The sequence below is a fragment of the Diospyros lotus genome, chromosome 11, assembly GCF_014633365.1.
Source record: "Diospyros lotus cultivar Yz01 chromosome 11, ASM1463336v1, whole genome shotgun sequence".
Lineage (NCBI taxonomy): Eukaryota > Viridiplantae > Streptophyta > Magnoliopsida > Ericales > Ebenaceae > Diospyros > Diospyros lotus.
In genome coordinates, this window is record NC_068348.1 from 30,567,193 (window position 1) to 30,580,377 (window position 13,185).

General features: G+C 32.9%; 2 protein-coding genes across 2 annotated transcripts; both read left to right on the top strand.

The window, feature by feature from the left end:
• Positions 1–616: 616 nt before the first annotated feature.
• Positions 617–2,002, top strand: LOC127813327 (RNA-binding protein involved in heterochromatin assembly dri1-like). Its single transcript, XM_052354253.1, has 3 exons — positions 617–769; positions 1,241–1,616; positions 1,910–2,002. Exons 2-3 carry the CDS (start codon positions 1,246–1,248, stop codon positions 1,998–2,000), a joined length of 462 nt encoding a protein of 153 aa, XP_052210213.1. The 5' UTR covers positions 617–769; positions 1,241–1,245; the 3' UTR covers positions 2,001–2,002.
• An 8,360-nt stretch (positions 2,003–10,362) lies between these two features.
• Positions 10,363–12,737, top strand: LOC127813322 (uncharacterized). Its single transcript, XM_052354244.1, has one exon. It carries the CDS (start codon positions 10,663–10,665, stop codon positions 11,887–11,889), a length of 1,227 nt encoding a protein of 408 aa, XP_052210204.1. The 5' UTR covers positions 10,363–10,662; the 3' UTR covers positions 11,890–12,737.
• The last annotated feature ends 448 nt before the right edge of the window (positions 12,738–13,185 follow it).

Consider the following 13,185-nt stretch of genomic DNA (forward strand, 5'->3'; position numbering starts at 1 on the left):
CACATAGAATATTGACATTCGAATAAGTGCAACAACTTGGAAGCTAGATTTATTGCTGGAAGGCAGTAATATTAATGTTAGAAAACAAGTCCCACAAGAATTGCACCGAATGTCAAGTTCTGAATGTATATAAACTGTATCGGCATGCTGATTTATTCAGAAAATATATTAGGGAAAGATTACCTACCCCTGGAGATTAATCAAACAAAACTCGGATACCCTTGATGAATGAAAAAAAAAAAGAGAGTAATGAGTTGAACCAATATTAAAGACACCATTTGTTATTTAATTAGATCGTAACTGGGGACTATGACATTTGAAATTTGAAGCTATTATATATCTTCTTTATATATTTGTGCTTCCCAGCTCTAGAAGCCTTAAAAGAAGCTCTTGCAAAAGCTTTATCAAATTTCACAATATGCCCTCTTTCTCTCTCTCTCTGGAATCTCTCCATCTCAAAGCATTTTCTTTATCTCTTTTTGTTCATTTAAGTTTATAAAAATAAATACATACATATATATATATAGAATTAATTTGTATTATTCCAAGGATTCAAAGTGAGGAATATCAAAAGGAACACAGCTTCAACCAGCCCTCCATCTCCCTCGATTCTGTTGCCCAAACCAAGTGTATATAAACCCGTGTCCTTCCCACAATCCATACTCGCCAACCTCTCCTCCATCTTTATTAATTTATCTTCTTCTTCCTTCAACCTTTAGCTAGCTACCAACTTCATACGGTTCATCCTCTCTCTTTCTTCTCTCTCAAGGTGAGCTCTTCTCTTTCTCTCTCTCTCTCTCTCTCTCTATATATATATATATATATCATAAACACAAAAGGGTAGTCTTTGATTTTGATTTCTGTATTTTCATTTGCTACTTTTGTACCTTTCTAAGGGCTAGAACCATTTTGGAATTAATTAAACAAAAAATACCCTTTGTTCTTCGTTTCTTTAGCTAAGCATTTTAAGATATAGTTCACTACATATACGTACTTTGTAATTGTCAATTTCAGAGTTGGTGGAGTGATAAGAAGTTGTAATGACCTCTTCGAGATAAGAGTAACATATAGTACTACCTATGTTTTGTGGACTTATATGTTATCTTTAGGTAGCAATTATGTTAATCTGGAAACAAATAAATTGTTTTAAAAAATTAGAGAACATTTTTCAGATGCATACCAAACTAGGGTTTTTTTTTTTGGGGGGTTCTAATGCCAACTCTCTCTCTCTCTCTCGCAGGAAAGATGAACAGGCCAGGAGACTGGAATTGCAGGGCATGCCAGCACCTGAACTTCCAGAGGAGAGACTCTTGCCAAAGGTGTCAGGAGCCGAGATCCGGGGAGAGAGGCGGCGACTACGGAAGCTTCGGCGGGCGTGGCAGCTCGTCGTTCGGCTTCAGCACCGGCCCCGACGTGAGGCCCGGCGACTGGTACTGCTCCGCTGGTAACTGCGGCGCCCATAACTTCGCCAGCCGCTCCAGCTGCTTCAAGTGCGGCGCTTTCAAGGAAGACTCTTCCGGCAGCTTTGACGCTGACACGTCCCGCGGCAGAGGCTTCGGTTTCGGCGGCGGCGGCAGCCGCTCTAGTTGGAAGTCCGGCGATTGGATTTGCACCAAGTAAACTTTCTTTCATTTTCTCGGGAAACAAACAATTTCACCAAGTAAACTTTCTCTTTTGTTTCTTAAAATAATGAAAAACAAAAATATATCTCCACCTGCATGAAAGAAGCTGTACGTATTTGCTTGCATGGACATGCATGCACAAATTACAACGAGTATTTTCTTTTTATTTAATTTTGTTTCCCAAATATATATATTGAATATTGAAATACTCATGAATGGATTGAAGATCAAATGTATATATGTAATCGTGCTGAAAATGAGATATAAAATGTTGTTGTATTGTGTAGGTCAGGATGCAACGAGCACAACTTTGCTAGCAGGATGGAGTGTTTCAGATGCAATGCGCCCAGAGACTCTGGCAGCAAGTCCTCTTACTAATCTCATATATCATGATCTCTATTTCTGGCCAAGGTCAAGCTTTTTCATTTTTATTTTAATATATATATTTATATATATAACACATATCTACATACTGAATACTGATTATGAGTATATATATGCGGTTGGTTTCTCTTTTGATCAGGAAGTGCAGATTTCAAGAGAGAAAATCATGGAAGGCCGGCCATGCCATCATATGATATTCCAAGTTGATGATGATCTTTTTGATCTCTCTACCTATTTATTTTCTTTCTTCTTTTTGTTTTTTTTTTTTTGTTTTTGATATTTATCTTCTTAATTATTTTCTGTACTCTTAGGTTTAGAGGTGAATTATGGTTAAGAACTCGTGATGATGATGATGATGTTGGAGTAGGATTGAATATCCTTCATTTTGTGAGCTTTTTAATTTCTTGATGATATGATCTTCCAGCATATATAGCCATGTCTCTCTCTCTCTCTCTCTCTCTCTCTCTGTGAGTGGTCCAAATAAGGCAGTTTCTTTTGGCAACAAAACCGCAAATGAAAATGGCACTGAGATCTGCAAAGGAATTAAAGATGTTATTCATGGAAGGACCACCCAATGGAACCTTTGGTTAAAACCCAGAACCACTATATATATATATATAATATCTCCAAAGTCCAAGGCAAGATCAGAATGAAAGAGATTCAATTAATTAATACCAGATTAAGTAAGTAATTAATGGTGTTCAGCTTAAATCTGAATGATCTTCCAACTTAAGTGATAGCTTAATTATAATAAATTAACATTGAAGGATTAATGTTTTACTGCCTTCTAAGATTGGCAAATGTACATTGGGCCACTTGTTAATTAGTCACTGATTAATGGAATTTTTTTATCAAGAGGCATTAATTCATCTTTGTGACGAACTCCAAACTTATGGCTAAAGTTTGGTTAAATCGCTCTCTGCTAATAATGGAAATTACATATTAGACTTTTATACTACTGATTCATAATAATTTGCTTATTAAGTATATATATGTGTTTAAGACAAGGAGGAATATCCTTACTATACTATATATCTTCATCATGTCATGTCACCTTTCCACTATCATTATACTATCTAATTAAGCATTAGCTTCACATAATCTCATGATTTTTTTTCTTTTTTCTTTTTTTGTTTTTAGGGATTCTTCTTGGCAGAATTTACATATTAGAGTTTTATACTACTGATTCAAATGTTTGGATCATTACTCGATCCTTAGTGGTATCCCGTGAACACCCTCAAGAAGATATATAATACGATCAAATTAAGAAATATCTTTGTGTTATCAAACAAATGAACTAGATCAACAGATTCAACTCACGAGTTTAATTTTAATCTTGGGGATCTAAAATAGATTTAAAAGATATGTGGTTATTCTCCATGTCTTTGGATGCATGCTAGAGTTTTGCCAATTAAGATAGTTTGACAATCATGCATAGTCGGCTATATATCAAGGCTCATTCTCCCATCAATGCTTTTATATTGGGATGTTTTATGAGACTTTAGCATGTAGGGAATGACTGACATTGTGTGGCAACAAGGTTTGCCATGTCTAATTGTGGGTCGAGTTTATGAGTCTATATATCATATGCATGTTGACTGTCGCCTAAATACATAATTAATGGTATCAAGAAAATAAATAATGACATGATCTAATTAATAAATTAAAACCTTTGTGTTGTGTCAAATGAGTAAAGTTTAAGTTAGAGATTAATCCTAGCTGAGTCCTGTAATTAATCAAAACGAAATGTTATAGCTTTGGGAAAACTTATCAACTAAATCTCATCCTTGACACTATACTGTCTCAATTAAATCCCTAATTTCTCATGAAATATTATTACTCACGCTAGAGTTTGGTCCAGATAATTTGACAATCATAGAAGGTTATTATGGGATGTCTCATAAGATTATCAACATGTAATTAGAGACGGCTATCTAATCACGTGTCAAGTTTGTAAATCTATCATGTGAAGTGTCAACTCTTATCCAAACACTCAAATCACTAATATATCCTAGTTTTAGCAAAAGCTAAAACATAAGTTTTACTTGGAAGTTAAAACTAAATTAATGATGATGAGGACTGGATCAAACCAAACCAAAAAGATGATATATATACACACATATAGACAGAAAATAAACTAAAATAATAAAAAATTGAAAAGGGTCAATAAAAAGGCTAAATTTTACAAGCAAATAAAGCATAGAGTTCTGTAATCATACACATTACACATATTCTGTGACCATGGCCTTGGCCTCATCATCCCTCTTTGCCAGATAAGTCCTATAATAAGCAGCTAGGAGCCAGTTCTTTTTCTTTTGGCTGTCTTTGTATTTTGTGGAGGGACCATATATTGTAAGGCACTTAATTCCAATCAAGGAGACATCTAAGAAGAAACAAGTATAGTTTAACACTGAGCTTGCATAGGATTCCAAAGCTTTTCGTCGTGCTATCTGTATGTATATATATATAACATATACTTTATATGGGTTCCTCCTATCCCCATATGTCATTGACCTCTTGCAAGGAATTCATTGGTCAAAAGGTGACCAAAACATTCATTATTGTCTCTCTACTAGACTCCATTACTTGGCTTTTAGCAAGATTCTTGTCTCACTTTGGGCAAGCTTTATGTTATTTCATGTGGGTCTTTGATGTTTGTCAAGAAGTACCACTCTCTCACTTATTATCATGCATGTAAGTAGTACTTGCTGGGGTCCAGGCTTCTTTCTTTGGGCATGCACGGTGGCTGCTAGCGATCTTGATCATTAGGGTGTTAATTTTGAGACCTAATTTGTAACTAATTTAGTACATATGCACATATATAGATACATGTGGATAAATATTAATATTGACCCAATTCAGTACAATAATTAATAATATTGAAGCAATCATGCATGTTTGATTCAACAATTAGTTAATTATGTGACATTTAATTAGTTGTTGGTTCCAATGGTCTAAGAAGGAACTTTTGACATTATTAATTAGTTTCATCATGGCCCAACTCATATTTTTGTTTCTATATTTTATTTTTTTATATGGATATTTAAATTTTTTTATGTTTCAATTATACTCTTAGATCTGCATTTTTGAGTTTATTTAACAATTGTATCTTATTTTTAAATAAAATATATTTATTATAATTTATTTTTTAAGTTTAAATAATTTTATTAATTGACAAAATAGTTCTAAATACGATGTATTTATCATCAACTAATAAAATTGTTTAGAGATTAAAAATAAAATGTAATAATAACACACTTTATTTGAACACAAGATGCATTTATTATTATTTAATTATTATTCTTAAGACAATTATACATACATGTCTCTTAAGAATAGTCTTAAAAATTAACATTATTAGGTTTCAATTAATGACAATATCATTAATTTATTTATTTCTTAAACTTAATTAATGGTGATAAAAGAAAAGGTAAAACCTATAATAAAGGAGTGTTAAGACTAAGATGACTCACATGACACAAACAAAAAATGTTTGATGTTTATAAAATGTCAGGAATTTTGTTCCTCGTGTTTGTTCTAACACTTGCATCAAGCGTTGAGACAAAACATCGTTTTTAGTCTTTTTTTAGATGTTTCACACGAATACGAGCAAAAATACGTTAAAAATCTCAAAAATCTTAGTATCAAAATCAAAACTCTCAGTTACATTAATATAAATACATAATACACAACATTAATATAGAATAACATCACAAATATCAAATTTGAATGTCTAAATAGCATTTCCGCCATACAAGTGGGCTACTCTTGTGATCAATTAATTAATGTAACTACTTAATTAATTAAAGTATAATAATATTGTTACATGGGGTAGCATGCACTGACCAAAGAAAGATAAAAAGAAAAAGTTCACTGCCCCTATCTATTTATTTATTTATCTATTTTCTTTTACCTCAATATTACAAAATTCGAGAAATATTAAATATAAATAACTAATCTTATCCACATTGTACAAAGAGATTATTTTTTAAAAAAATAAACCCGTAAATTATATCTAAATTAAAATAAAACAATCTTACAACCACTAGCTGGGCCAAGATTCGCCGCCACAGCCTTTAGCAAAAGCACTTTATAAATTTCATGGACATTTACCATCCTTTTATGAGGGCGCATGCATGGGCAGTGGACTTGTCTAGGGACTAGGGTTAGCTAATTTGTGCATGTATTACATAATTCCTCCAATTTAAATATCATAATAATTAATTTTTTTAAATAGAATCAATTGAATTGATTATCGTGTCGTAGTACAAGGTACCACACGATAATCAAAATTATCAAAAATGAGAATGACTAATTTTCTAATGACGTTAAGAATTATAGTTATGAGATTATAAGATAATAATTAAAGAGTTAATTAAACTTACTCGAAACCTTAGTCTAATATTAAGATTATCCAAACAAAGAGGGCTCGAACCCACAACCTATGATTGGCTCGATGAGTCCATCTAGAGAATTAAATCTGACCATCTACATAGCATCATCTTGACATTTTAGCTTGCTTATATAAAAGTATGATTTCTTAAGAATCATGCATAACATTAATTTATTATACATTTATTGCATCGCTCATACATCATTTTTTAACAATGACTAATTTAGTTCGAAGGATTTATTAAGAGACTGGATTCGCACTCCTTTTGCAGGAAAAAATCAATTCAAACAAGTTGAGATTCGATGATTGTTAAAACTATCTCAAATAAGAGAAGAACTCGAAAAAAGCTTAACTATATCATGATGATATTGACTCCAAAATTCTTATCAAAATTTATTTAGACTCAACTCAACTATATATATTTATTAAATTTTAAATTCTCATTTCTCTTAATTTCTTGACGTGATATGTGCAATCCAATCCAATGGTAACAACATGTAATTAATTAGTATTATTAATCTATATTTTATCAACAACTTTAAGAGATTTTTTTCTTCTTGACATAAACCCTAATTCACAAAGACAAAAGACAAGACAGATGCATATGATAGAGCCCTCACAAACCCTTGAAAGAAGAACAATATGATGAGCAACTTTAATTATGATCTTAAATGTGAGAGATGGCCCCCATACACAAAGTCATCAACCCACCTGTCACCTCACTGAATTATATATATATATATATATCCTCTAACTAATTAAGTTTGACACTTATATAGCTCTGTATTAATATTTTGTATTATGTGTTATATTAATATAAATATATAAAATATTAATATCAGATGTTAATAAAAATATTTTAAACTTAAGTGTACAAAAAACATTCGAATTCAGGTGGATGTATAAGTACAAATTAACAATAAGGGGTTGAATGAAGTCACTGTGATGGTCAACATATGATCGCAAAAATGGGGGCTACACCTTTATCCAATCCTCAGTGCATGGGAAAAGGAAAATGTGCTAGACTTTTTTAGGGTTTCACAAAGCAATACACACACACACACACATATATATTATATATATAAGCATGGTGTAATGCATCTTTACAGTGGGGCTGGCTGGTTGACAAGGGAAGTGTGCTTGGATATGGCTCAGCTGTTAATGTGTTGGAAAAAGCCTAAAAGATGCCACCAAAGCTCATATAATTTCAACCTTTTTTGGCCCCACTTATAGGGTTTGTACAATTAACTATTTAAACTTGTTTGGCAGCCATAATAATAAGTCAAATATATATATATATATATATATGTATAATGAGACTTTGCTATATTCAGGAGGGAACACTTAAAAAAAATTAAATTAATAAGTTATTTTTGGAATTTAACAAATTTTATATCATCGCATGTTCTTTTTGACTAGTAATAATAGAAAAATAACATGTATTTTTATATTTAACCGATTTAGATTTAAGACAAAATTTAACAAAATTAACTCTCATGTATCAATTATAGAGGATTCGATCTAGTAGATTTACTGTTATCTAAATTTTGTCTGACAAATTCTCTATCAGCCCATAACTATTGAGATTGAGAATATATATAAGAGAGAATATGAGTATATATCCCGTTTTGTAAATCTATATAAGATGAGCAATAATCCCCACAGGTAAAAGATTTAAGTTTGGCTCGTCTTTGTTCACGTCGAAGCAAATCTTAATGATGATAATTGGTCCCAACCATCATTAACTATTAACATATATCTAAGATTATTTAATTTTTTTTATTTTTATTGCCTGAAATGATTGAAGAATCACAACCAACAAAACAAAACTCCAAAGAAAATTTCGTCGAGAAGGACTTAGGTTGAAGAACATTAAAGGATGAGATAATAAGGAATTCAAGAGAAGAGTGGATGCATTTATATTTAGTTAAATATATAAAGTTAAGTTTGAATTTTTAAGCTCGATTTGAAAATGTTTTAATTAATTGTTTGAGCTCGTGAATTATGCTTATCTAACTGCTTGAGTAATTGTACACTTATTCATAGCCTCCTTTGGGATTCCTTTCCAAATAGGCTTGAATCTAACAAAATCTAGACAAGTGATCATATATATCTCAAAAACAGCAAATGAACACATGGAAATTATCAACACATAAAGTCATGAAAAAGAAAAGAGAAAGGGAAAGACAAAAGCAGTCAAAGAACTAATGCTTTGATTTCTAAGCACAATTTTATTGTGTGCTACAACTGTTCATCTTGGTTCAATTTCTTTTTTATTTTTATTTTTTAGTTAAAAGAGACAACAAGCATTGATTGTTGTTTTGATTTTTAGTTTTTATGTTCAAATTTCATTTATTTCTTTTGTTTGGTTGGACGAAATAATTTTAAATAAAAATGGAAATGGGGATGTAATTATAATTATTTTATTTCATCGTTATGTTTGGTACGACATAGATAGAATGGCTATTCCATTCCATTGTTATGTTTGGTAGGTCTTCATTTTGATGGAATGAAAAAGTAAAATTATCAGTTGATGACATAAATGTCACTTTATGTTATAAACTTAAAAAATCTTATAAAATGATATTAAATTTTTAAAAAATCATATAATTACTAAATATACGTTAAAAATTTATTTTCCCTTTTAGGTAAAATTATTAAATAAAATAAAATTTTTAAATAAAATTAATTCAACTAGCAATAACAGGCGACAAACTATTATATATGTGACATTAATTATTATATGATTAGAAGGAAAATGTAAAGGTAAAAATGTAATAATACCTCCAATTTCATAGAATAATAAGAAGATTTTTCATTCATTTCGTGATAAAAAGTCTTTTATCATTTTGAGGGAATCATCATTCCCTATAGTAGATAATTTCATTATTCTGTGACAACCAAACAATGTTTAATGATAATCCCGATCCTGTTCTCTTGCCCTCTATCTCATCCGACTAATATAACCTAAATGACTCCAAGGTGGTGAGAAATAGAGCTGTGGGAGATAGGGCGAGGGATTGATGGTGATGGGAAAAGGAAAGCGAGAAAACATAAGATGAATCAAAATAGTGAAATAGGGATTGATGGTGATATTTTGCATTAGTGTCTTGTATATTCACATTAATATGATACGTTGTATAAGATATCAATGCAAAGTGTCACTGTAACTATCAAACTTGAGTATCCAAATAGTATGTTTGTAAATTATATTGGTAACTGATTGTTGGAAAAATTACATTGTCAAACTCTAGACTTTGTACTACATAACAAATTGGTCATTACACTTTAATTTTTGTCACCATATTTATTAAACTTTAACTTTTGTTAAAATTTATTCCATCTTTTAATTTTTCATCAAGTTGACATACATTAATATAAATCTCAAAATCACTTAATATTAAAGTTAATCTAAACCCCACAATTTTGAGGTTTATATTAAAGTATTTCACGTTAATTTTTATTAACAAAATTTGGCAAAAAATCAAATGATGGACAAAATTTTAACAAATTTCAATGTTTAATAACTTTAGTGACAAATTATAGTACAGTGATCACTTTATTACAAAATGTAAAATTCAGGGATTAAAAATATAATTTACCCATTAATTTCTTATTCAATTATTTAAATAAAGTCTTTAGTAAATGATGTGGGGATTATGGCTAGTTATAGAGAAGTCTCAAAACTACTAATTCAAGCATTTGCAGGCCGACCATTTAAGAGCCCATCCCAAATTTGGCCCAAATTTCTCCATCAGGCCTGGAAGGTTGCCCGGCCCAGCATTGTGGGCAATTCATAGGCCATTGGGCCAATTGTTGGAAAAACTCCGAGACATGGTTCAGTTCACAGCTGCCCCAATTCACATTGGCCCATTCGTGCACGTGGGCCAGTCAACCTCTAGTTCGGCCCAGGTATAGACTAAAACGGCCATCTAATTTTGAATTCCGGGGGCTCGGCTCAGCTTCATCTCTTGGCATTGGCGTAAACAGCTCCGGTGTCAATCAGGATTCCGGCGAGCTTCTGACTTCTCTCTGCTTCCGATCCAATCGTCTTCGAATATACGAATTTAAACCCGGTTATCCTCGTTAATCATATCTGTAATCCATTGACAATGTTGGGGGGAGTTGTGGTTTTGTGCTGAAGCTGCTTAGAACTCGTTCGATAAAATGTCACAATGAAGAAGTAGCAGTAACGAATTGTTAATATGAGATTTGGGTTTTGAATCTCTCTTGCCGTGGAGGCGTTTAGTTTCTGAAGGGCGAATGATGACCCTCTATTTGCCAAAATGTCTTAGAAGAAAGCAAAATATAGTTATCAATGTGAGGGTGGTTCTGTATCATTGCTCGGTCGGTGGCTATGAAGAGCCATTACACTCTGAATTGTATGAGACGGCATTTCCAAAGTTAACAAAATTGGCCCACTTGTTGAGAAACGTGGATTTGATAGATGGAAGCTTTGTTAATATCAATGACCAATCTGTAGCTGTTGATGACTATCTTCAGCAAAGTATGCATACCTTTAAGTCACTGGGCAGGATCTTTCTCGGGTCTCCCATGGCGCGGCAGAGATTAAAGAGCCGGGAGGGTGTACCCCCTCACTGTTTCGGTAAACCAAGTGAAAGAGAGTCTATGACTCTGGATTCCCTTACCAAAGTGTCCAATTTCTTGAACATTTCTGCTCAGCAAAGGAAGGCTGTGCGTTTGGCTATATGCCCACAGGTCACACAGCACCAAATATGGACAGGAGCACTTGAGGAGATTCTGGCAGGATTGAGATCAGAGATTGAAGTTCTGAATCGTTATTCTCCAACTAAAGGGACACGGATGGGACAGCAAATTGTTGCTAGTTGTTTGAAGTTCTTGGATGCTGCTAATTCTTTTGATCCCGAGTCTACTTCGTGGATGCGCCTTGCACCTACAAAAGTTGGTGATTCACCCGCTTCACATAAGTGGGGAGATGTTCTTGAGATGTTCAATGACCTTATCAACTGCTTGAGAAGTGAGAAGGAATTACTTTTTCATTTTCCAAAGCTTGAGGTCATGAAGGAAGGGCTTCTTCAGATTAAGGATGTGTTGATAGATAAGAATATTGGATACAAGGAGACCCGGCGCCAAGGAAGTTTAGTGCAGAAGAAGCTAACAAAGACATTAGGTCACTCATCTCGATGCTTGTTTACACTTCTAATGTACTATCTCCATGGCAGTGTTAGAGATATCCAAGTGGAAGTCTGTGGGGGGATGTATGAAAGTGGTGGTAAGGACAAGTTCTGCTTGTGCATGGGAAAGATTTTGATAACGAATGAGGAGAAGATGGTTCGAAGTGGGATGAAGCAACTTGACAGGGCTCTTGGGTTATTCAAGTTTGTTTGGGAAACAGCAGGGGTGAAAGCAAGTTTGGAACTGCAAGGCCATTTGTGGTGCGTTGGGGCAGAGGAGAAATCACTTTCATACAGAGGAAATAGGTTCTTCATCCATGCAATTAGCCTCTGATCCAGCCCTTCATCAGCAATTGCATTGAAGTCAAAATCAAGGCACGATCCTTAAACAACTCGATACTTTTGAATTTAGAACAAAGAAACACCCTGTGTTTATTCCTTTCACATAGATGCCATTTTTCAGATAGGATTTACTGTATGCTGCACAGGTTTTTTCATAAATTCCATCCAATATCCTCACGATAATCAGTGTGATGGAATATATATGTTATGCCTGTTTTTTCTTTCGCGTTGTTTCTTCTGATGGAACTTGCTTGGGATGTTAAGGCAGCGCATGCGAGAGCCCAGCCAAATGCTACAATAACAGAGAGGGCAATGAGAGTGTCTAACCCTATATCTTTTGTTGTTCGATATTCATAAGTTCATCATCCTGAATGACATGAATTGTCAATGTTTCCTCGCCTTCAAACATAAAGGAATCATTACATGAAAACACAGCCTTCACATATAACTCAAAATCTCATAACACTAGAAGAAACCCTTTGTACGTTATCATATGCTTCAGCAATTCAAGGTTGCCTTGTTGTGACCTTGGAAACCTTGGAAAGTCTGAAATATTTTGTGTCTTTCTTTCCTATTCTTTTTGCTAGATAACATTCGAAAGCATGTAATATTTTCAGTCTTAACTGGAGCTCATGCCCAGGAGGCCATGACATGTCTTGTGGGTTTAATATTTTCAGTCTTAACCAGAGCTTATGCCCAGGAGACCATGACATGTCTTGTGGGTTTGCCCTTCTGTATCTGATATGTAGATGGAATGCTTGTTGCTGCATGCATCTGAAAGCTTATGCAGCTTGGGGGCTGTGTTTGGGAGAGATTTAGTAATGGGTGGATGGAATGGAAATGGAAGATTATTTCTCTTTGGTATTTCTAGTGGCGATGACACTTGAATTGAATATGTTGGTTCATAATTCTACTTTTGTTGGATTGTACTAACATATTAAATAACTCTTATCACACTATATAAGTCATGTTGGAACTAAATTTGGTCCATTATTCTTTTTAAGAAATGAAACATATTGTATTTGATATGATTTTGATCGCGTTATTAAAAAATCATATATATTGTTTGAAGAAATACAAGATTCAAAAAGAGTTATAATCAAGAGACGAGATTCTAAATATATATATATAAAGATAATACTTAAAACATATATAAATCTAATATAATTCAAAATATGATTTCATCATAATCTCAACATTTATAATTACATTATATCATATTAAATAACACTTTAAATTATTATTATTTATGTTGTTTTAAAGCAAGGACAACAAAAAAATTTATAAA

Bases quoted from the DNA above. Each gene is read 5' to 3' on its own strand.
- LOC127813327 (XM_052354253.1), top strand. From the start codon at position 1,246: ATGAACAGGCCAGGAGACTGGAATTGCAGGGCATGCCAGCACCTGAAC. The intron at 1,617-1,909 runs GTAAACTTTCTT...TGTATTGTGTAG, and splicing joins GGCGATTGGATTTGCACCAA to GTCAGGATGCAACGAGCACA.
- LOC127813322 (XM_052354244.1), top strand. From the start codon at position 10,663: ATGATGACCCTCTATTTGCCAAAATGTCTTAGAAGAAAGCAAAATATA.